At 40.1% G+C, this 25,581-nt stretch overlaps 1 protein-coding gene across 6 annotated transcripts in view; it reads left to right on the top strand.

Moving 5' to 3' along the window:
* Window positions 1-25,581, top strand: part of LOC115386508 (E3 ubiquitin-protein ligase rnf213-alpha-like) — a 92,746-nt gene that overhangs the window by 23,768 nt on the left and 43,397 nt on the right. For all 6 annotated transcript variants that reach the window (XM_030088845.1, XM_030088847.1, XM_030088843.1 and 3 more), the window contains exons 10-22: window positions 7,545-7,737; window positions 8,538-8,593; window positions 10,637-10,811; window positions 10,901-11,059; window positions 11,156-11,254; window positions 11,342-11,464; window positions 13,559-13,742; window positions 13,958-14,131; window positions 14,223-14,375; window positions 14,460-15,076; window positions 15,727-15,886; window positions 21,766-21,983; window positions 22,199-22,300. In XM_030088845.1, coding sequence (XP_029944705.1) covers window positions 7,545-7,737; window positions 8,538-8,593; window positions 10,637-10,811; window positions 10,901-11,059; window positions 11,156-11,254; window positions 11,342-11,464; window positions 13,559-13,742; window positions 13,958-14,131; window positions 14,223-14,375; window positions 14,460-15,076; window positions 15,727-15,886; window positions 21,766-21,983; window positions 22,199-22,300 — 2,413 coding nt within the window. The remainder of the gene's footprint in view (window positions 1-7,544; window positions 7,738-8,537; window positions 8,594-10,636; window positions 10,812-10,900; window positions 11,060-11,155; window positions 11,255-11,341; window positions 11,465-13,558; window positions 13,743-13,957; window positions 14,132-14,222; window positions 14,376-14,459; window positions 15,077-15,726; window positions 15,887-21,765; window positions 21,984-22,198; window positions 22,301-25,581) is intronic.

The following is a 25,581-nucleotide window of genomic DNA, read 5'->3' as shown; positions in this document are numbered from 1 at the left end:
TTGTTCTGAAAACAATCTCATACAATATATGCAGGGCTGGGAGGGTTACTTTAAAAATGTAAAACGGTACAATTGCAAGTTACATGTCAAAAAAAGGAATCCGTAACTTTCTCAATCTACTGAAATGAAGTAATGTAACTTTTAGATTACTCCACTAGCAAACAAAAATAAAGACAAGGACAAATAAAATGTTATCCTCTCAGTGTAAGGACAATTCTTACGCACAGCAAACACAGACTGCTCTTAGTATTATGAAAAAGCTGAACTCTGTGAGCTCATTCTCAATTAATACCAACAATATGACCTCTTTCTTCTCTTTCTTTCTGGCTTCAGATCAGCACCATCAGTTCCACTGGTTGTTTTACAATACAACAGCAGTACAAGAAGCTGTATTGGCAGTGTTAAGAGACATTTATATTATGTCCTCAATTTGCAATTTAATTGTACCACTGTAGTGAGTCGAAGTATTTTTTGTTCAACACAGTGAGACGCTAGTTCTCAGGTTCACAGTTCATTCATTCCCTCTGTGACAGAAAATAATGTGCAGTCTCCAGTAAATACACCATACAGGATGAAGATATCGCTGCCGTTATCAAATCTTTCTGACTTGAGCGCTGAAGAGGCTGCAGTTCTCCACAGTCGGGTTACTGACAGGCTAAAGCCAGGTTTACACTTGCACGACTTTTTGCCACGATGTCGTGGCAAGGCGTGCCAATCTGGAGTCATGAACCGGCAGGCTCCCGCACTGTTCACGACTAGTTCACGCACAGTTCATGACCAGTTCACGGACAGTTGGCGCACAGTTCACGGACAGTTCACGAATGCGCCTGTCAGTGTCGCGAACTGGCACGACGCATTCACGGCAAATTCACGCATAGTTTGCGCATAGTTTACGAGCTTCCCGCACCGGCACGACGTGGTTGCGTGCGCAATTACGCGCGTCATATACGAGTAAAAAGGGGGCTTCCCCAACCCCGGGTCATTTTTGGATTTGCTGTGGAACAGACAACATGCTGAATGCCAGAGACTCCATCACTGCGGAGAAGAGAAGATCCTGTACCTGCAGCTGCTCTGTGTTGAAGAGCAGCAGAAAAGGCGCTGCCGAGGGCCCCGAGCTGAAGGGGATCCCGACGGACGGCTGACATCAGTCAATTTCAATGACATATTCAAGGAGCTACACTTGATGCTGCAACGACAGTGGGCCGAAAATCCCCCGCATGGGGCCCTTTTCCGGGTACTCGCCGGTGGCCACGACTGGCACGCATTCTCCCGCATTGTCCCGACGCGTCCACAAGGAATTCACGGACAGTTGGCGCATAGTTCACGGCCGGTTCGCGATATTTTGTTGTGACCAAAATTTTGAACATTTCAAAATTCTCATCCCCACATGGCACGCAGTCCCGATGGGTTTACGCACACTTCACACCACTTTACGAGTGGTTTGCGACCGTTTGCGACTCGATTCGTGGCAATGCGTGCCACAGAATCGTGCAAGTGTAAACCTGGCTTAACAAGCTAATAAAACTTTAGCTTGCGAAGTTAACACGTGTATCATACTGAGGAGTGCAACGGATCAGGAAACTGTGACTGTGGAAGAGCGGGGCATTTCTGCAGCACAGAGCTTCTCATCTCCAGTCCGCTGTGATGTGCTGATGTGCTGTTATTGGTCCATAGCTTTCACAGGACGTTCACCCTTATGTAGTGAGCTCAACACAGGATACCTGGGATAATTCACCCACAGGTTTTACCTTTTCCTGCTCATGAAGTCTTGGTACCTGCAGATGTTTCTTCAGGTTTGAAGTTGAGACTCTTTCACAGCTGGGAGGCATAATTTACATTGTTACAGAGGCTATATGTTCCTTCTCTGACTTAAAAGGTGCATTACGGAGTTTTCAACTTTAAAGTCCGAGTTAAGCAAAATCAGCCATTTTTTTCTAAACACCTTAAATAGGTCATAAATGTGTTTCTTTACAACATATAAAAGCCATTCCTCCATTTATGATTTAATTTTGGAGGTGGCCTTCACAGACTTTTTCAGCGCTTCTGTGTTCAGGATTTAATGGGCGGGTCAGAAATGAGGGCCGTGTTACGTAACGGGGCCCTCATTGGCATAAACCCGCCCCCCGGATGCTGAGGATATAAATTCATCTAGCGCATTAGCATCGGTGGTTTTCCCGCTAGCTTTTGAGTCTTGGATAGCATCTCGTACGACAGTTTGCAGCTAGCTGACCAGTCAACCAGTCAGCTAACCAGGCATGTCACCTCCACGTTGCTCGTGCATCTTCCCTGCATGCCACAGTGTGCAGGGTAACGATGCCGTTAGCTAAATAAACCCGCGCGGCCCGCCTCGCGGGTAGCCCTCGTCCCCGGGGGGCGTCGGCTCACCCCGGGCCCGCCACAGCGCCTCGGGTCGGGGAGGCCTCCTTGCCGGGGGTCGCGGGGGTTCCTCCGCGGGGCGGTGTCCGACTCCGCCGAAGGCGGGTTGGTTTCGGAGGGGGTCGGGGGTGGTCGGCGGCGGCGACTCTGGACGCGCGCCGGGCCCTTCCCGCTGCTCTCCCCAGCTGCGGACCCATGGCTAGCGGCCGGGGGAGCCGCGGGTCGACTCGGCTGGTGCCTAGCAGCTGGCTTAGAACTGGTGCGGACCGGGGGAATCCGACTGTTTAATTAAAACAAATAAATGACCATTCTGATGGAGACTGTGAGGAACGAGGCTGAGCACTCTCAGCATCTGACTCAGTCAGTTTCTGGCTCTGATGGCTCAAATTGGTAGGGCTGGGTCCGTCTCATGAGGCTGTTAGCACTAGCTTGTCAGCGTTAGCTTCCATAGAAGCTAGCGCCAACAGCCTCATGAGGCGGAGCCAGCTGGAGGCGGCTCCCCTCCCGCGTGTGGGCGTGGCTCCAGCGCTTCCAGCTGACACGCCCCCAGCGTTTCACAGCAGAGAGAAGAGCTTGTTTTTCCATGATTTTCAGACCTTATTTTATATACTTAGCAATTTTTTTAATCATTCAAATTTGACTCAGTGGTTAATGACACATGTTTATGCAGTGTGACAAACTCATAACACACATTTATTTGTGCCTAACTCTGACTTTAAAAATACTTATTTTCCACCATAAATATGTTACAAATGTTCAATGGTGTGTACAATATGCCCTGATATATTCATTGTACCGTATTGGCCCGAATATAGGACGACTCCGATTATAACACGACCCCTATTTTTCAAAGATCATTTTGTTGGAAAAAAAAAAAAAAAAAAAAAAAAAAGCTGAAGACAGTAAGGTCACTCATAAAACAACTTTTTATTATACAATTATTTTAAACTCAAAAACTCACAACTGAGATAACATTTCAAGAGATATAAAATGAAAAAATATAGTCTCTTTCTCAAAATAATAAACAATAAGCAACAAATAAGAAGCCTCAAGGGATCCAAACTGCATAAATGATGTAAATAACTTTCCAGTGCCTTCAGCTGAATCAGGCTCTGGTGGTGGGCATTCCGTCTTTGTTTTTCAGAGACGTATTCACTCACCCTTCTATCAGTCTCTCTGAAGCGTCGCTCTTGGGACCACGGAAAGCTTTTCTCATCGTGTTAGCATCTGTAGGCGTTTTTTCTGTGCTCTCCAATAAGAGCGAGGCACTCTGCTACACCAGATCTCCTGACTGCTTGGCAGCTGTTTGATGACTCTGCTGCGTTGATCACCATCAGTTTAAAGTTGGTATCATAACTTCGCCTCTGTTGTTGCTCAGTTGTCCAGCGTTCAGCCCCTTTGTTCCAGATGATCCGCCATTTTTCATCAGATCATTTGATATCATTTCATCGCTCCACTCGCTCTCTGGTCAGTGATACTTTGGCTCCATCTAGCGGCGCGGATGCGTATTGACCATCTACCGTAAGTCCGCGATTATAACACGACCCCACTTTTGAGGATGCAATTTCTGGAAAAAAACATCGTCTTATATTCGGGCCAATAGGGTAAGTACCACTAACAGCGTTAAGTTGTCACTTGAAAGTTCCAGTGCCGGTCTGGCACCAGAATTTTTTTGGGGAGAATTTTTGAATATTTGTAATATATTTATGGTGGAAAATAAGTATTTTTAAAGTTGAAAAACTCCTTAATGCACCTTTAAAGTAAAGAGCTTTCAGCCTAATAGTATTTTTTCTGCATATTCATCATTCGTAATTGAATCAAATGAAGTGTCCTTATTAAACTTTTAGTTTCAGTCTTTTAACTTTTTGTGCAATACATCCACCATATTTTCATAAAATAGTTATATTCCTGCATGTTGTAGCGAATATAGGAAATTACAAATCTTTTTTTTGTTTTTTTTTTTTTGGTGTATGCTGACTATGCTTCTTCATTCCAATAATGAAATGCAAAAATAAAATAAATAATGGTGTACATTCTTCCTGCATCCACACAATGAAATACAGGAATAAAATAATTAGAAGTTTCAGAGTCTACGGCGGAAATGGGAAACATGTCCTCATCAATAAAAACAGTGATGAGCTTCATCAGTTCAGCAGCATTAAGTCCTGTTGCTCTTAGTTTCACCTGCTTATTAGGAGAAGGACCCTCTGAGGTTTGCTCGGTGGGGAAGTGTTCTCCACAGTGGGCATGTCAGTGGTTTTATCTGTGGGTCCCTCATTGAGTTAGAATATCTTGTGGAATTTTTCTTCCTGTGTGCTCTGCACAGCAGACACTGTTTTTTCACCCTTTGCGAAATTAAACAGTTTTTTTCGGTACTTGGAAACATCAAAATGGTCCTGCTCTCCTGCTCCACAGTGTCTGTTCATTACTACACGGCTGTTGTTTACCACTGACATTGAGCCGCTCATACATCATTGTTAAGTGACAGTGAAAATCATCGTTTAGAAATGCAGTAACGCAGCCTGCTTTGAAGAAAGTAACGGTAATTTATTTACTCTATTTGTAGTTGTAATCCCTTTACTCATAACTTGAAAAAAGTAATTGAATTACAGTAACGTGCTACTGCCCCTCAGTTAGGGCTTCACGATTATGGTCAAAATGATAATCACAATTATTTAGATCAATATTGTAGTGACAATTATTAGTCACGATTTATTCATCATGTTAGGAAAAATGTCTATTTCTATTGCACTACTTTCAAACAAACAATATGTGAACAGTTTTCAGTGCAAAATGAAACTTAAAATAAGAATAAATGCTTAATAATAGAAAATTGAAATTTACCCAAGAATTTAAAATTTTCTAAAGGATAACTGAATAAACATGCTATTACAGAGAGCAATCACAAAGTGCAACTCAATAAGAGATTATACAGAAAGGTGTTTGGCTGACAAGTTTCTGGCCAGAAACACCAGCCTGTCAACATTTTCTGGCTCCCCCAGAGCTAAAGACTCTGACAGGGAACTTCAGTTCAGTTCCGTTTATTTCGGACAAAGAAAACAGTTGGGGGGGGGGGGGGGGGGGGGGAAAGAACAACAACAGTCAATTAAAGGGTACATAATATCACAATTGCTCATAAGTACTAAATAAATAAATAAATAATTTAATATGTCCAAAAAGGAGTACGAAGAAGCAAAAGCTTTTCATGTCCTGCCCCCACTTACTCACCCTCTAACCAAAATTGGTTCATGGTTTGGATTCGTATACACAGGCCAGAGGTTATTTTGCCTACCTAGACATGTTTCGGCTGCCAAGCTGCAGCCTTCCTCAGAAGTGTCACGTGATGTTGTCTGGTCGGCTGATTTATACAGGTTTTGGCGCCAGCTTCCAAAATTGGTTCAGTACCCCAAACCCCCCCTCACCCCTCACTCATCCACCCATCCATTCATTCATAGGTGTGGCAAATTACAGGTGTGGAGTATATGCTGACTGGTTATTAGAAGTTCCACTTCCAAAACAAATCACATTCATAAGCGCATATACCCGTCTGTATTCTCATGTTATACCCATATGCACTGACACATACAAATATGCAAATACACAAACTTGCCTGTATTCTGCATATTTTGACAGTGATGACAAGAATAAGTCGTCCACTTAAGGATTAATCGATAGCCTCTAAAAATTACTTGACTCTTGTTTCCGTAATTCTATACCTTTCAATAACAGCTTTTTAATAAATTGTCTTAAGTTGATGGACATTTTTACTCATTTTTGTTTGTTCATCCAGTCCATTCCACAATTTCACTCCACAGACAGTAATGCACATACTTCTTAGGGTAGTGCGGACAATTGGTTGCTTAAAATTGTACCCCCCCCAATTCATAGCCTCCCTCCCTTTCCATTAACCATTTATTTAAGTTACCAGGTAGTAATTTATGTTTAGCTTCATAAACAATCTGTATGGTTTTTAGTTTTACTAGATCCATAAATTTTAACATATCTGACTTTAAAAAAAGCTGATTGGTGTGATCATTGTAAGTCACTTTGTGCATGATTCTTATAGCTTTTTTTTTTGTAGTGTGCATATCTTCTGGAGGGTGCTTTTGTAGGTGTTTCCCCACACCTCCGCACAATACATTAGATATTGGTAGCACCAGTGAACAATACAGGAGCAGTAATGCTCTCTCATTCAGCATGTGCTTTACCCGACCTATTATTCTAACAGTTCTTGCCAGTTTGGAACTGATGTATGTGATGTGACTTTTCCAGCAAAGTTTATGGTCAAGTATAACACCCAGGAATTTGTTATCATACACTCTTTCAACCAGTACATTATCAATCATCAGTTTAACTTTAATATTCTTTTTCTGGTTACCAAATTACATCAGTTGTTTTTTTCCAAATTCAATACTAGTGTGTTTCTGTTGAACCATGATTTCAATTTACTGAGTTCTTGTCGACTATATCCATCATTTGCTGCAAATCATCACCAGTACAGAAAATATTTGTGTCATCTGCAAAAACAACAGGTCTTAATATTTCTGATATTTTACCAATGTCATTTATGTACATAATGAACAGTTTTGGGCCTATGTGGTACTCCGTAAGTAATGTTTAATTCAGGTGACTTGAAGTCATTCAGCTGCACATACTGCTGTCTATTTTTGATGTAACTCCTCAACCAGTCTGAATCAACTTCTCTCGTACCATATTGTTGCATCTTTCTGAGCAAAGTGTCATGATCTATTGTGTCGAATGCTTTCTTTAAGTCTATGAACACCCCTATCGCATATTTCTTAGTGTCAGTTGCACTTGCAATCTCCTCTTATCTAAAGCCGTATTGACTGTCCATTAACAACTTGTTTTTTTTTTTTCAATGAAATTGTCCAGCCTTGCAACAAAAAGCTTTTCTAGAATTTTGGAAAACTGGGAAAGTAAAGACACTGGCCTGTAATTAGGGAAGTGATGCTTGTCTCCTGTCTTGTACAAAGGGATAACTTTAGCAACCTTCATTTTACTTGGAAATGTGCCAGTTGTGAAAGACAAATTAAAGAGATAAGAAGTTTCATAAGATGTAACACTGTTACATGTAATGTGTTACTCCCCAAACCTGAATATATGTTAATGTACTCTTTCTATTGTTATGAATTCTGTTTCATTTTCAGGACACTGCTAAAGGTGATGACAAACAACAGTCACCTGGTGGAGGTGGATCCTCTTTCAGTCCGTTCCTGCTTGTACTTCATGTCTCTTGATGAACTGAGGGATTGTAGCTCAAACTTCAAAGCTGAGCTTTTGGACATACTTGAAGTTTTCACTAAGGATGCTCCTGCAGAAATTACTGCTAATTCTCATGAGGTAGGTGAACACTGGGATGATACTTGCTACAGAATTAAAATATTTGATAACTAGTGAAATCAGGCAGTCAGAAAAATGAATCTAATTAATTGAAGGATTTTTAATTAATGAATCTAATTGATCATATTTTCATCTCATATCTGCTTTAGGTTCCCAAATGAACAGAATTGTAGTGCATAACTCATCAAATGAGTACACTGAGAAGAGAGGATTTGAAATCCACAATTTTATTGATGATGAATGAAACCTAAGTCAGGGCATTTAGTCCAAAATAAATTTGAAGCCCAATCAGACATCTCAAATAACACTTTCAATTTGTTTCATCAATGAAATGCAAAAAAAAAACAAAAAGGTCAAACACATCCCAGCAAACGAATTAGGTATGGTAAAACATTTCAAAGTGCTGTACAAATACGGATAACAAACAAATTCAGATATAAGGCTGAATCTCAAATAGAGTCCGAAACAAACTCTAAATTCAAAAAGAATATGAAAGCTGACTCAATACAGCAATTCAAAATGAGTACTACAAGTATAACATGCTTCTAAATAAGGCAACTCACAATTTAATTTTCATTGAATTGCCACTCAAGTGTGCAATTATTATTTTATGTTAGTTTTTACAATGCATTGATTTGCGGCGTAATTAACGCATTTAACTGACAGCCCTAAAATACACTAATTATCATTTGTGTCATCATTGGTCTGTTTTAGATTATTACTTTATTTATTTTCATTATGTTTGATCTAGACAAGGAGAAAAAAAAACTCAATGTCACTTTTTTTTTTTTTCTTTTCAGGCAGTATCTGGCCTTCTTTCACACATCAAGGAAAATCTTGATCAAGAACGATACAGGTGATTGACTTCAAATTCAACCAGAGTTCAATTGACTGTTTAGACATAAAGACTGCAGATCTATAAGACATACATATACATGTGTACTTTTACCATATGTCAATATTTATATTGTAGTGACCCGGGGGTTCGCTGATTGATGGGTTCGGTCACTGCGTGGCATTATGGGAGTTCTTGTGTTCTTTTGGGTTGTTTAATGGTTGGACTGTGAGCGGAAGGGGTTGCTGGGGGAGTGACCTGGGGCCTGGGAGCCGCCATTATGTTTGTGTGTTCCTGGTGTGCTTTTCGTAATAAAAGCCTGTGGAACGGGAGAAGTCGTCCGTCTTCACTCCTGCCTGAAGTTGCTGCTCGACGCTACAATATGTTGTAAATCAAATAATTACATATTAACTAGCTCTCTCTGAGAAAATCAGGCAGAAACCATTGCAGAGGTGGAAGATGACCCATCTCAGATTTTAGTGACACTGAGCTTTATCACACTTTATATCAATTGAAAAAGGGGTTAAAGTCATTTTTGGTCAAAAAATTATTTTAGGGTGTAAAATGGCATTTTCAAAATAAGACCTTGGAATCAACCAAAAAACTGCTTCCATTGGATTACACATTAAATTGACTTTTTCTGAACCTCCTGTTCTCACTGCGCAGCACCTCGGTTGGAGCGCAAATTAAGATGCTTCAAAATTAGCATATATCTCCCTGGATTTGCATGTCAGTCAGGAGCAGTTTTGCAATCAAGATTGTGCAAAATATAGCATTACATTTCCAGTTGTCGAACAAAATAGAGGAAGTGTTCCATGGAACAACATTTTAATTTTAAAATTTGAGGATTCATATTACAAGAATGCTTTGTAAAATCTTCAGAATACCTCAATTTAACATGTAATCCAATGGGAGCAGTTAAAGGGCAACTCCGGTTTTTTGACATCTGGACCTTATTTCTAGGTGTGTGCATGCTCATATACTCACTCAGACAAACATCGTGCAGCTCGGAGTCCTTCAGAAGTTATTTAGATCCAACCGATTTAGCTGCACTTAGCGGGGGCCACGGCAGGGGAGCTTCAGAGCGGGACATAATCTCTGGAAAATCGCTCATTTCGGCTATATTTTTTCATCCATCGCCACCGTTATCTCCCCTTGCCGGGAGGACCCGGAGGTCTCCAAGTCGGCCTGGGCGCACCGCGCCCTGGATGGCTTGGAGACCTCCAGAGACCCTCGGTGAGGAGAGACATCCAGGCGGAACGCGGCGGGTCCCCGCGCACACCGCGGCCAGGCTGGCCTGGAGACCTCCGGAGACTCCGTGGAGCAAGCTCCAGGCTGTTTACCGACCTCGGCCCCGACTCGGACCAACTCGGCCCTGGAAGTCAGACGCCCACGCAATGTGACAGCCGAGGCCCAGCCAAAGTGCCTCTCTGCTGGGGAGAGGAGCTCCGATGTTCCCATCCGAGCTGATTGTGGCTAAGTTAGTGAAAACTGTCAGCTTGTCAGCCGAGCTGACCCACCTGAAGACGGTAGACGAGCTGACTTTATGATAACACTGGCGATGGATGAAAAAATATAGCTGAAATGAGCGATTTTGCAGAGATTATGTCCCGCGCTGAAGCTCCCCTGCCGTGGCCCCCGCTAAGTGCAGCTAAATCGGTTGGATCTAAATAACTTCTGAAGGACTCCGAGCTGCACGATGTTTGTCTGAGTGAGTATATGAGCATGCACACATCAATAAATAAGGTCCAGATGCCAGAAAACCGGAGTTGCCCTTTAATCCCAAGGCTTTATTTTGAAGTTCCATTTTTGCCCCTAAAATAATTTTTTTTGAGTAATAGATACTTCGTCCCATTTCTTCAGTCTAATTAAAGACCCAATTAAACCCAGCATCATTAAAATCTGAGACAGGCCATGTTCTTCGCCCTCAGCTGATTTTCTCAGAGGTGGCCAGTTAAATTCTATGCACTGTTGTGAATTTGTTGTAATGTTTGATTAATGTCGTGTCATTCCCTAAAAGCTCTTCTAATTATCTTTTTTTTTTTTTTTTTTGGTTCATGGCAGTCATTTTACAGAGGCTTACAGGAGAGACTGCCTTTCAGCAGCAGTGAGGCTGTTAGACAAGATTTGCAAAGGGGTGAAACCAACAACATCCACCCAAAACTACCCTGATATCCCAGTTCAATGCATGCATCTGGTTGCATCTGTAACGGACTTTGTTCAGTGTAACAAGCAACCGGTAAGTGGGGTGTGCCCATTCTGTGTAGCATGAGGTGTAATCATTAATCCTTGCTAATCTTATAAACTTTACCAATAATTCACATCTAGGAAAGCCGAGAACAAGACGGAGTACAGCAACATGTGAGAGAACTGGTGATTTCTCAGGCAATGAGCATAATGAGAGACTGGATGAGTCGGTCATTTAAACAGTTACTTGCCAAGGGACTCGCATCCCTGTTCCAGGCAAAGGCAACAGAGCAGTTTGAAGTGAGTACTTTTGTTTTATTACAAACCCCCCCCCCCCAATATATAAAAACTCATGAGTAGTGAATAGTAATAACCCTGACCGTAATTATTTTACAGACGTGGAACAACGTGATCTCAATCAGTTTCAAAGATCAAGGTTTCACAGCAGAGTGGAAGCAGACATTCAAAATGGATTTTGAGGGTAAATACAAGCAGGTAGGTGATGGATGACTTGTAGATTTTGGTATGGAATTGATTTTGATAAAAGTCCAGCATGCATAATGTGTTTGTCTCCTTTTTCAGGAATCATATCAGGATCAAATTGATTTCTATTGTAACAATATAGAAGTGCTGAAAGATTCCCGTCCACATGTTGCTACAACTGTTGAGAAATGTGCTCTCGAAGCTGTTACACATTTGTGCCAGGTATGAGTTGTTTCTTGGGGTGTGACGATATGCCCAGCTCATGAGATGAGACATGATATTGGGTTCACGATCGTGAGATGAGACAACATTTCCACTTTACTTTGGGGAAAAAAAGCTAAAATGACAAAATATTTAACTTGAACTGTCACAAAACAGGTACATTTTCAAATGTTTTATAATTTGCATCCAGGCATGAGCATGCACTTTTTTCCACAGATAAAAATAAATATTTCTTTTTTTAAAACGCAAACAATGCAAAACTGTAACCAAAGTACTACTCTGTCAATACAGAGCGCATAGTGCTCATTTTAGCTGCGGTGTACGGTGCTATTTTCTTACAGCGCTCTTAAAGCTTGTGTCTTGTCTGTCACTTGGTTGCCATTCATTATTTCCACTGGGTACCCAAAATGCTGCCAAGCAAACGATTTCAAAGTGGCGAAGTTATCTTCAATGTTAATATTTTAAGACTGATATCATTCTGGCTGCGCTTGATGTTTAGCAGCACCTGCCACTGTGGCCAGCCGCCCCCTGCTACTGCGTTCCTTCTTCTTGTCAGTTTCTGGCAGACTACATGTAGCAAAGATGCTTTACTGCCCCCACAGGTCATATGTAGAAGTTTGGATAGCTCAGAGTTATAGGCTTCTGCTCTGTGCCCGCATGATGGCTTTTCACTTAAATGACAAATATCGTCACGATTTCATCTTGCCCCTAGTAGGTTCCATTAACTACATTTGTTGAATGAATTTGTATTGTTTTTTTATATCACGGTTATATTCCTGCACTAGCATTATACCATCACTTTAAAGCAACACTAAGGAACTTTCAGTTTTCATTGATTTTGGCGGCGCCAGTGGACAAAAGCGGTAGTGTTTTTGCCTGAACAAATACTACAGTTCCCATGAGGACTAGCGCGTGGCATCATAAAAGAAGTGTGAAGTGTGCCTACACAGGTGTCGAAGCGCAGCACAGTGCAGAGCGGTGCTCACGGGCGCCTATGCCTACAGTCGGCCCTGATTGCACTAATAATAAAAAAATAAATAAAACAAAAAAAAACAAACAAACCCAAAAACAATGAAAAAAAACAGCACAGGCAGGTAAAACAACACTTATTTTTTTCCTACACACTGAAACACAGACTGGAACAAAGTGTCGGTAACTCTAAACATCAAACAAATGAAGTATAGTTCAAATGACCAGAACCAAACCCACTTCTAACAAACGGGCTAAAGCATGTCATTTATTTATATCTATAATCTCTGCAGATAAGCTCACATTTTTTGGCTAAACAGTTTCTCACATTATCTGCTCAAATTAAATGAAATAGGATTAATTGCGCTGTGTCGGGTCGTTTCGCAGCGCAGCATCCATGCAAAAACAAACACTAAATTAAATAGAATTAGCCTTTTAGATAAATAAAAATAATAATATAATAATAACCTAAAATATTACAATTAAACGAAATAAAAGTCAGCATTAAAAATGAGAAATGAGTAACAGAACCGTCTTTTATTAGCCCAATTATCTGGCTGCTTACCCATTTAAGGTGGAAAGCCATGTTGTTGTGAAGTGATATGAAAGGACACAATCTGCATTTGACTTTTTTTGGATCATCTTTGACTTGGTCTGAAGTTCTGTTTTTTTTCTGACATTTTGAGCCTTTTAAAGTTCAGCCAAATCACCACCGAGATGCTGCTCTGTGATGGAGCTCTGCGCAAAATCGGATTGTGCCACTCACCATGGTGGTTCATTCACAGACACTAAATAGATAGAATATTGAATAAAAGTACAAGTACATTTTTCCACAGTATATTTGATAGGCTAACATGTATATCAAATAGGCTTTATATCATGTTTATTTGGAAAAAAAACAAGCAATTCTATATAGAATCAGTCATTCAGCACCCCCATACAGCTGTAATGGAATGGTCCTCGTTTAATAACCACATTTTTTCGATGCTTCGACTGCGTGATTGGTAGTCGAATCAGGCCCCTTCGAACGAATCGTCGAATTGTCGACTATCTGAGGACACCCCTAGAAATCATATAATAAATGTAATTATAAAATAAACCTGTATGATTTTTTTTTCTTTGCAGACAAAGTCTGAGGGCAGAATTCTTGAGGAATTTAAGATAGATCTTAATTTTGGAAAGCTTGCCTCAGCATTTATCCAAAAGTCCTGGTCACTGAACAGCCAAGGAAAATACCAGGAGGATGAAGAAGTGGTTCTTCATCATCTACTCTCCTGGACAGCTGCCAAAGACATTTTCCAACTACATGGTATCTTATTAAGAAAATTCCTCATGCTCAAACAGAAGACTTCTGAACAGTAGCAAATGTAAAATCATATTTCAAAAATGATACCATGGATGCCTGAATGCATGATTTTGATTATTTGTTCGTGCAGTCATCAACAACTGTTGCCCTGTACAATTATTATTGTTCACTGTCACGGGTTTTCATGAAACACTGATATGTTAACTCCATCAATTCAGGTGCGGATCATAAACTAGCTGAGCAACTCTCTCAAGATGCCAGAGACATAATTACCATCGCCATCTCATCATTCATAGAAATAACAGATCAACTGGTCCAAGGGAACCTCAAAATCAGCCTACTCAAAATCATTCTGGAGAGAAAAGACGTCTTCTTAGCACTGATAAAGACTGGTAATGGCAACTTAATTTTTATGTACCATATCAGCATAAAAATAGAGCATATTGAGAGATTTATTTGCATCTATGTGCTCTGTATCAACAGACTTTCTTTCTGACAATGAAAGCTACAAAGATAATGAGAAGATGAAGTGGCTTTTGAAGTGCAGACATGACGAATTGGAATCTATTTACCATGAAAAGGAGCTTGTGGATGTTCTCCTAACTATGAGCCATAAACTTGAGGAACATATGACAGGTGTGCTGGCCATTCTCTGGTTTTCATTCGATTGGGTTCTTTAAATTTTCATAATTAATGATCATTTTTTCCCCCTCTTGATAGTTGATGTAGCTGACATCAAGCTAAAACAGCAAGTCAACATTGAGTGTGCATCATTGAATGACTTCATGGAGGTTCATCGATATGATCAACGGCAGCCTGAAATGGCTGGTGTTGTTACCTACTTTAGTCTCGATGAAGAAATCAGAGAGATGGCAGAGGTCCTGCACAAATTCAGAGACAGCTATGTGTTCAAAAAGTGTTGGGACCAACAAGCCAAACTCCTGGCTGAGGATAAAGTGGAAGATGATCCTGATGAACCTCAAGTAGCAGACATTATGGCAACACTAGAAACGATCCATGAAGAAATTTTCACGAGTTGCTTTGACCATTTCAAAGATATCTACGCTCGTTTGCGGGATGGAACCATAAGACTTGAAGAAGTCAACCAACTTTTCAGAGATTTCAAAGGCAAATACAAAAAACTTGCACAGGACTTGGACATTATGTGCAAAGTTGACAACTCCAATGACAAGCGGTGGATTCTCAGCAGGATGCAGCAGATTGAGCAGTACCATGAGCTTCAACTTGCTGTGGATTCAGCTGAGATTATCATGATGGTCAAAGATACGCTTTGTCTTCAAGGAGACTTCAGAGTTCTGGAGACACTAACAGAAGTTGTAAGTCAGCATGTTTAAACTTGGTCAAATTAACCTGTTCTAATGCTGAAAATTCTCTACTGCACTGAGGTATTGTCTTTCAGTTTGACTATTGATAATATATCAATAAAACAGTGCCTGTAGGAATTTGTGATGTTGCGATTGCAACAATTAATGCCAGTTCATGCAATTCATTTAGCTTAATTTTTTTGCAATTACAATGTTGTAAAAGATATCTGATTGTCCTTTTGTAAACTCAGCATTTGCCCCTCTTTTTGAATAATTAACTTCTATTTCATTTCATATTAATCTCTTGTTTGTGATGGTAAGGTTATGTAGAAGACCATTTTCATTTTTTTTTGTTCTTTTGTCATGTCATGTCATGTCATAATTCAGAATGTATATGATCAGGTTTTGAAAAATTGAATTACTATATTAAGCAATGGGTGGGTGTTTGCAACTGTTCATTTAAACTTGCACTTGTTTTTGAAATTTCATTGCAACTAAAATTACAATTTTCTGCAAAACCCCCTGTGAAATCAGGAATTTTGAGCTGCAACAATCACAGAAAAGCCTGCGAAATCCAGCAGGGACTGATAAAATACCACAGCATGAAGGAGATGTAGATAATTTGCAATATAATGATTTAAAGTTTTTTTTTTCGTTCTCAGAATCATGCAGACTTTCAGAAAGAGCAGCTCCAAAGGATTGACAAGGACTTGATGCAGGCAAAGATGGTCCTTGTAGACATCACTGAGCCACGTAGACTATGTCTGCAAGAGCTGGGATATCAAGGACATTTTGTAAAATGGGTGAAAAATGCACTTGAAGGTAAGTTCACAACTGAGACTTTTTTTCAAACAATGTTTTTATTAGATTTTTACACAACTTTACAAGAACAAACACACACTCACTGCTAACCAACCAATATTCAATTCCAAAAGAGCACAAAATGCACCAAGTACAAGATAAGTTATTTCTTTTTTAAAAAAATCTAATAAGGGCCTCCATATTTACTCAAAAACCTCAGGTCTTCTTGTCACATATATATAAATCTTTCATGAGCAACACAAGATGCCATTTCCAACATTCGTACATGCTTTTATGTGAGGTACGTCCACAATGCAGTTCTTCTCCTGGCCTGCAGGAGACCAAAAGTCTACATGGGTGGCTGTCTTTTTATTAACCACAAAGTCTTTCGCGTAAATCCCTAAAATGCACGATGTTGCACAATGAGGAACAGTAATTCCGTCATTTTTGGAAATAATTTGATCAATAGATTTACAATAGTTCTTAACTTTCCATCAGTTTTATAAACAATGATACAGAGTACCCTTATCATGAGAGCATTTACTACAGGTGTTCAGGAATGTCAGGGCTCCATTGGTGTCATTTCACAGGAGCTAAATAAGTCCTCATTAGCCATTTATATTGTAACAACCTCATTCGAGAATCAATCATTTGTTTTTATGCCTTGGGACATGCGCTTTTCCAGTCTGTTATTTCAGTATTTTCTTGAGCATCTGATTTCCAGGCTTCCAGCCTGTCTTTGCTGGATTGTGCATCATGTGAAATCAGAATTCTGTAAATGTTTCCTTCCTTGTACGTGGACAGGACAATATCCTCCAAGCAAGACAAAGAAGGCTCATGCATTATAGTTTCCAACTGTGATGGCATAAAATGTTTCAATTGGAGATACTTGAAAAAATGCTTACTGGGAATAGAAAAAGTTTGACAAAGTCAATTAAAGTCAGCAGTTCTCTATTCAAATATATATCAGCTACAAATTTGACACCTTTATCTGCCCAGAGTTTGAAATCCCTGTCTGCTCTCCCAACTTTAAAGGTCACATTACCCTAAATTCTGGGTAATGAAAGAGCTATGGTTTGAAAAAAAAAAAAAAACAGGAACTTTGACGGAATGCTCATTTTAACTATATTTATTAGGAATGCACGATATGGAAAATTTTAACCAATACCGATAATTAACTACTTCTCATGGCCGATACTGATATCGATAACCGATAACTTCAGATTTTTATATTCAGTATAATCTTAAAATAATCTGAAGTTTGTGTACCAAGGAGAATAAAAACATTGAAGATGCAGTGATGAAAAAAGTAATACTTTAGTAGCTCTGGCCTGACTATAACAGCAAACAACAGTACAGACTCTTCACATGTTCATTTATTTTTTGCGAAAATATCAAGCAGTTACAATGAGTAACAGTCTATTCCCCCCCCCCCCCCCCCCCCCCAAAAAAAAAAAAAAAAAATCAAAATAAAATGTCCTGTAATTGTTTACACAGGCTGTCAAACTTCTCAAAACTCAGTGTATCAAATATAATGACATCAAATCCCAACTTAAGCAAAAACTGCATCCTTTAAGAAAAGGGTTTCACAGAACTGTGACTGGTTTGTCTGTCAAAAAAATAAAGTGAAATATTTTTCAACTATGAAATAAATTAAATGCATTGACATGTCAACCTCAAATCTAAAAACTAGGGGTGTCAACGTTTACAATTTTTTTTCTACACGCAATGTCATAGATTTAGCTTTTTCTATTGCAGTTGTGCTAAATGACTACAAGATGGCTCTGTCTCGTTTGAAATACACTATCTCATAATTCCATTAATCAAAGACATTCCACTCGTTATCAGACAAAAGGGCCATTTCAGCTGTTAACTTGATGATATGTTCACTAAGCGCCTTTTCACATTTCTTTACTTTGTTGTATATAAAAACCCTCATGCTAGCTTGTGAACCGCTAGCGATAGCTTGCTAGCTAACGTTAGCTTGCTAGCTAGCATTACCATCGATACTAGCTGCAGCGTCTCTCGTTCCAGCTTGTTGGTGTGTTTCCATGGCGGCTGATCTCTCCTATATCCCATACTGTAAACCAGCTTTGTCTGACACAGCCTACACCCAACAGTAGGTTCCATTTTGAAAAGCTGCCACACGGTGCGCCGCTCGTTGTCAGCTGCATTTGTGTCCCCGAGTCAACTTGAACGCAACACTGGCTGTGGCAACTTTTGGAAGCTACGGAGGGGTGCAAAAAACCATTCTCCTCCTTAGCAGTCAACATTCAGGGCAGCAATGAACCCGCAGAACAAACCCGTACTGCAGGGGCCGTCTCCTTGACAAGCAGTTTTACACTAATTTATGGGTTTAATTTATCGGATCGATAAAAATGACGTCATTTTTGCCCCAAATCAGCCAGTAATTTATCAGACCGATAATTATCGTGCATCCCTCATATTTATATGCCCCATCATCAAAATTGTCATTGTCATTCATCTTTCAAGTGATTGCTGCACCGCAGATATTAAGGGATCATAGTTCACTTGAACCACATCCTTAACATTAGGAGAAATCCCCAAATTGGTGAAACCCTCTTTTATATTTAAGAATAGAGTGTGAACTGCAGGTTTAAGTCTTTCTTCAGAGTTCAAAAATAACATTGACTTTGTACCATTAATATAATAATCAAATCTTCCATCTGTGATTTCCTAATTCTCCTAGCCAAAAGTTTGCCTGCCTTTTCCCCTAGATATTCCTAAAGCTATACAATCGGTACAGCAACGCACCTTTAAAAGTAGGCATGCCAAGTCTCCCTGGCTAACAAAAGGCTTGGGAAACGCTTGTAAAAAGAAAAACTCATTTTATGCAAAATTCCTAAAATTGAGAACTAAGGAATCAGAAAATAAATACAAGGTATCTAAAAATAAATTAACTAGCATAATAAGATGCAGCAAGAAACAGTATTACCGAAATACATTAGAAGACAATAAAAATAGCATAAAAAAGGTATGGTACATCTTAAACAGTGTGATCAGGAAAAATACTATAAGGAATAGGTACCCTGAATATTTCATGGAAGGAAATCATGAAATCTATAACATGAATGATGTAGTCAATAGATTTAATGATTTCTTTGTTAAAGTTGGGCCAGAACTTGCTGCAAAGTTCCATGACACTGGTGCAAACAGAAATCTAACAACTGACAGAAACATAAAGTCACTCTTCTTATCACCGGTAAGTAAGTAAGTAAGTTTATATAGCACCTTTCATAGGCAAAGAGCCACAAAGTGCTTCACAACATATATAAGACAACAATAAAACAGTTAAATACAGATAAATAGTCAACATTAAAAAGGAGATCATAACAGGCCTGAAAAACTAAGCGAATGCTTGGGCAAACAGAAAGGTTTTAAGTTGTGTTTTGAAAGTGTCAATAGACTCAACTGAGCGGAGAGAGAGCGGGAGATCATTCCAGAGCCTGGGAGCAACGGCCTGGTATGATCGGGCTCCTCTGGTCATAAACCGAGTACGCGGCACCTTTAAAAGATTCTGGTCTGCAGACCTTAAAACCCTCGCAGGGGAATAAGGCTGGAGCAGGTCACAGATGTAAGAAGGCGCTTGGCCATGCAAGGCCCGGAAGGTTAAAACCAAAATCTTAAAATGGACTCTGTAAGAGACTGGTAGCCAGTGAAGCTCCTTTAAAATGGGGGATATGCGAGTCCACCTGTTAGTGCGGGTCAGTATTCTCGCTGCAGAGTTTTGTACAAGTTGCAGCTTCGAAAGCTCCTTCTTGTTCAAGCATGAAAACAGGCTGTTACAATAATCTAAGCGTGAAGAAACAAAGGCATGGATGATGAGCTCTAGATGATGAGCATGAGACCATTTTCCTAAGTTTAGAGATATTTCTGAGTTGGAAGAAACAGTTTCTTGCCAGCTGCTTGCAGTGCTGCACTACAGACATGTCTTTATGGAAAAAAACACCCAAATTTCTAAGGCACAAATTCGCGGACTGCCCTAAGTCACCAAGGTGCTGTTTGATCCCTGGAATTGAGGCATCAGGGGCAATGATGAGTGTTTCAGTTTTGTCTGCATTTAGCTGAAGAGAGTTTTCACTGAGCCATTGTTTTATTTCTGCCAGATTTCGGTAAGCGAAATAGACATCATTAACATAGTTCAGAAAACTAAAAATAAAACATCTAAGGATTGTTTTGGTATTGATATGACCCTCGTCAAAAAAGTAATATATAATATCTCCAAGCCACTCACATATGTAAGTAATTTGTCGTTTTTATCTGGGATTTTTCCAGAAAAATTAAAAAGAGCATAAGTACATCCAATTTACAAAACTGGTGACAAGCATGAATTTACAAACTATAGACCAGTGTCTCTTCTACCATAATTTTCCAAAGACTTAGAAAAGCTATTTGATAATCGATTAGAGGAGGTTTTAGATAAACATGATATAATAAACCAAAGTCAGTATGGATTCAGGAAAAATAGATCAACAACTATGGCAATAATGGAGGCTATAGAGGAGATAACAAAGGCTCTGGATGCAAAAAAAATATGTTGTGGGTATATTCATAGACTTAAAAAAGGCGTTTGATACCTTGAATCACTCCATATTACTAAAGAAACTTGAAATTTATGGTACAAGGGGAGTAGCTTTGAGCTGGCTTGAAAGCTATTTGACAAACAGGCAACAGTTCGTTCAACTGGGTGGTTTTAGATTTGGACTCCTGAGCGCGGCCGGCTCCGGGAGGCCTCCTCCCCGGGGGTTGCGGGGGAGCTGCGGGTCGACTCGGCTGGCGCCTAGCCGCTGGCTTAGAACTGGTGCGGACCGGGGGAATCCCACTGTTTAATTAAAACAAATAAATGACCATTCTGATGGACATTGTGAGGAATGAGGCTGAGCACTCTCAGCATCTGACTCAGTCAGTTTCTGGCTCTGATGGCTCAAATTGGTAGGGCTGGGTCCGTCTCATGAGGCTGTTAGCGCTAGCTTCCATTGTCACAGTTGCACGGAGGCGGCTCCCCTCCCGTGTGTGTGCGTCATTCCAGCGCTTCCAGCTGACACACCCCCAGCGTTTCACAGCAGAGAGAAGAGCTTGTTTTTCCATGATTTTGAGACCTTATTTTATATACTTTGCAATTTTTTTAATCATTCAAATTTGGGTCAGTGGTTAATGACACATGTTTATGCAGTGTGACAAACTCATAACACAAATTTATTTCTGCTTAACTCGGACTTTAAGCCACAAAAACGCTTTGCTGCTTTATCTGTTGACAATTTATTATATTTACTTCTTAAAAGAAGTAATTATTTTTGTTTGCTTGAGTCTCTCTGATCTAAATCATTCTCCAATATTTTTATTTGTTTCTTAACAATGGATGATATACTCTTTTCAGCTTCAGTGATGCGCATCTAGTCGACATTGCTCCACACTTAAACCATACTCTGCTCCAAAATACTGACAGAGTTAATCACATCTCCCAGAAAAGCAGAAAAGTATTTGTAGTGTCAAGTTTAAGTCAAAAGTCTGAGCGGAGGGCCTTTAGATCAGTAAGCCACAGCCGCCATATCTGCTACATTACCTTGAGCTCCCTCGTCCTTATCTTCAAGTTGCAAGGTAAATTTTGGCTTTTGTGAGCCATGACTCTGGCCAAAAGTGTCACTGCAGCTTGTTGCTGCCGACTTAGACGTGTTCCAAAGTTACTTTTTCAATTTTTACAGGGTAATAAGATGATTTTCTGCGGAGTTGAGCAGAGTCTTGATGCTAAGTGTCTGCTTTGTTGCTCGATTGCACCCCCTCACAACTGAAACTCAATATAATTTGTTATATATTTTAAAACAGTGATAAAAGTTTAAAAAGAATATTTTAAAAGCGCTAATAATTTTTTTTTTCTACAGATATTAATGAGTTGAAGGTGTTTGTTGACCTGACTTTGATCTCTGCTGGAGAGAATGACGTGGATGTGGATCGTGTCACTTGCTTCCATGATGCAGTCCTTGGTTATTCCTCAATGCTTTATGAGCTAAAACCAGACTCTGGGTTTGATGCCTTCATAGAAGTGATCAAGAAGCTCTGGAGAGCTTTGGAGAACGACAACAACCTCCCAAAGAAACTGGTAATCATGATAACTAATGCATTCAGGAATGAAGATTGTCTTGTCTTACTTCTTAGTGGAGTTTTTTTTAAGTTTTTTTTTTTTTTAAGAATTTTACAGATCTATACTTCTTAATACAGTCATAACTAATAAATGATAATTGCATTATAAGCATTCAATAGAAAGTTATCGACAGTATCTACTTATAAGACTGAAACAAGTGTCTCCATTTGTAGCGGGACAGTGCTCGTCATCTGGAATGGTTGAAGACTGTAAAGGACAGCCATGGGTCAGTGGAGCGGTCGTCTCTCTCATTAGCATCAACCATCAACCATAAGGTAATCTTCTTGATCAGTCCACATGGTGTAGAAAAGCTAAGAGACACAAATATGAGGACATCCCTCTTGTCATTTCAGCATGGTGGTTTACTGAGAGCAAAAGGTTCTTCACAAGTACCGTATTTTCCAGATACTAAGTTGCACTTTTTTCAGATTTTGACTGGTCCGATTGACTTTTATTCAGGTGTGACTTGTATATAAAATTTTACTTACTTTAATATACACTATATTACCAAAAGTATTTGCTCGCCTGCCTTGACTCACATATGAACTAAAGTGCCATCCCATTCCTGACCCATTGGGTTCAATATGATGTCGGTCCACCTTTTGCAGCTATTACAGCTTCAACTCTTTTGGGAAGGCTGTCCACAAGGTTGAGGAGTGTGTTTCTAGGAATCTTTGACCATTCTTCCAAAAGCGCATTGGTGGGTTCAGCTGCATAGTGTAAATATAAGATTCTATTTAACTACCGGCACAATAACACAGCGACAGTGCATGTCTCTGAGGGAACTCACTATAAATGTTGGCATCAAGTATGTGTGGCAGCCACATGACCGCTATTTCTACACTACCTGAGGATTCACTCTTGAGTGCTGTTCAGGACTGACATGACTATTAACCCCATTTATTTCATTAATCATAAATTCAGTTTTATTATCAATAATTGAAGATGTTACTGAAGTTCCATTAAGAGGGAATCAAAATTCTGACATATTTAAACACTTTTTTCTAAAGTAATGAAATAGCTACTTTGCCTAGTAATTAGTTAATTTTAAAATATCATTACTCCGTTTCTAAGTTACTTTTTGAAGAGGTAAATAGTAACTATAAGTAATTGCTTTTTAAAAGAAACTTGCCCAACACTGGAGATAAATACACATGATTGAAGTGTGATAAAGTTAAGTGTAAGATATATGGACATTATTTAAGTGTGAGAGATGTCGACAATACATAAATTTAAAGTTGTTTTTGTTGCCAATTAAAGGAAAAGGAACTTGATTAAGAAAAATGTTTTATATTGTATAAGGTTCACAGATACTCCACATTTGTTTTTTGTTTTTTTTGGTCTATCATTTCTTCATTTCTGTAAATATTGTGAATTTCCAATAGTTTTTAAGGCCTCACTAGGGTACAAGCTGCCGTAAACGCTACTGGAGAGCAGCCTAGCAGCACAGCAGAGACAGGGTTGATGAGAAGAGCCACAGGTGAGAAAGCTTTTTGGTTAAATGTTGGCAAGTTGGCCTAAAAATAAAACTTTTTTTCAAATGACAATCATGCTGGTCATCTCTGGAACATAAACGCACTGAAATTGAAGAATGATGAAGCCCCACCTTAGAAATTTACCACCAGCCGCAATTTATCATATCATATCATTAACATATCCCTTAGAGACCACTCAGACAGTCCAAGACCGAGAGACCCGAGAGACCCGAGACCAAGACTGAGACCATAGAATGTTGATACCGAGACAATACCAAGACCACATAAAAGTGGTCTTGAGACCAAGCCCGGTCTCGAGAACAACAAGTCTACCTGAAGCATTCAAAGTTCCCTTCACTGGGATTAAGGGCCAAGCCCAACTCCTGAAAAACAATCCCACACCATGATTCCTCCTCCACCAAATTTCACTGTTGGCACAATACAGTACAAATCGTACCATTCTCCTGGCAACCTCCAAACCCAGACTCATCCATCCGATTGCCAGATGGAAAAGCGTGATTCATCACTCCGGAGTAGGGGTGCAACGGTTTCAGATTTTGGTGTACGATCATAGTGTGAGGAAAAAAACCACGGTTCTATGGTTTTACGGTTATTATTATAGACAAACAAAATCACAACAACATTCTTTGAAAATATGTTTCTCCCCACATTGTTTAACAGTTGCTGCCTTTTTAAACAAATACAGCACACAAATAAGTAAAAAAAAAAAAAAAAAGAAAAGAAAAAAAAGCCTAGTCTCTGGAATGAAATATAAGCTACCTCGTTGATTTAAACATTCAGTACCCCCGGCGGCGCTGGGCCTGGCCGCCCGTGACACGTGGGCAGCGCAGAGACCATCAGACAGTCCACCGGCAGCCGCGCAAGCCTCGTGCGGACCCGATCATAACGGGGCCACCCGCCTTGCCGACCCGGGGGTCGGGGACGGGCTGGGAGGAGTGGCGGAGGGCGGTCGGGAAGGACACCCGGATGGAGGCCCGCTTCGCTGGAGAGGTGCGATCCCATCCCCGCGGGTCTGCACTTGGGGGGACGAATAATTTGCCTTTCCAAATTAAATGTCCGTTGTTAATCTTGGATTTTGTGAAATTATTTCTAAATTAATGCAAGTCAAGTGAGACATATGTTATTTTTCCCTTAATGCATTTTTTTGACTGTTGCAACTTGTACTCTGGCGGAGTTTTTAGTCCGAAAAATACAATATGCATGTAAATATGCAGTGTTTCACTCAACACCGAGTCTTGACACTGCCCTGAATCTGCGGATTCCAGAGAAGCATGATGAGGATTAGCAGATGTGCTGCTATTCTCTCAAGGATCTGAGAGACATACAAAACATCTTATACTCATGTCTGGCAAAAGTGATCAAGGGCAGAATGATATAGATTGCTTTGCAAACATATACCAGTCCATGAAGGTGGCTCATAAGTTTTCGCTAATGATTGTATCCCTCTCGTTCGCCGCCCACGATTTGGCACCCTGGGTTTCCTCCTGCTCTACCCAAAACCACCAGAAATCATGGACAGAGGTAGTAATCCTTGGGAAACAAAAGTTCAAAACCATGGTGGTTCTGCCTCCACTGTCCCTCTCAAATCACTCCATGGCTTTATTGCACCATGAAGAATGTGCGGCTGGTGGTAAAGGCCTGAGTTCAGCTTCTGGGTCTGCTGTGGCCTCTGCTGCACCTTAGAACCTGCGTCTGAACTGAGATAAGATATCACCTTTATTTCCACTGACATGGGAACTTCACTTGTTTCATTGGGCTGTGTGTAGGCAAAACTATGTTTGTTGTTGTACTGTACTAAAAACAACAACAACAAAAGAACAAATTGAAACAATAATGAATCATTTCCCAGTCTTTGTTAGCAATTTGTGAAGAATTATGCTTGTGTCACAACCTGTGTGTCTCCTGGGGGCTAAGTCCCCCCTCCTCAAACTCTAGTGACACCCCTGTCTGTCAACACTCACTACTCACTAATCAGTGAGCAGAACCAGAAATCATTGGTGAATCATGTGATAGCAGTTTTGATTCTTGGCTCTTTCAGAGTGATTACACTGAATTTTATA

This window comes from Salarias fasciatus, chromosome 4 (assembly GCF_902148845.1).
Source record: "Salarias fasciatus chromosome 4, fSalaFa1.1, whole genome shotgun sequence".
NCBI lineage: Eukaryota > Metazoa > Chordata > Actinopteri > Blenniiformes > Blenniidae > Salarias > Salarias fasciatus.
Note: the sequence above shows the minus strand (reverse complement) of the source record. Positions and strands in the feature narration are given on the sequence as shown.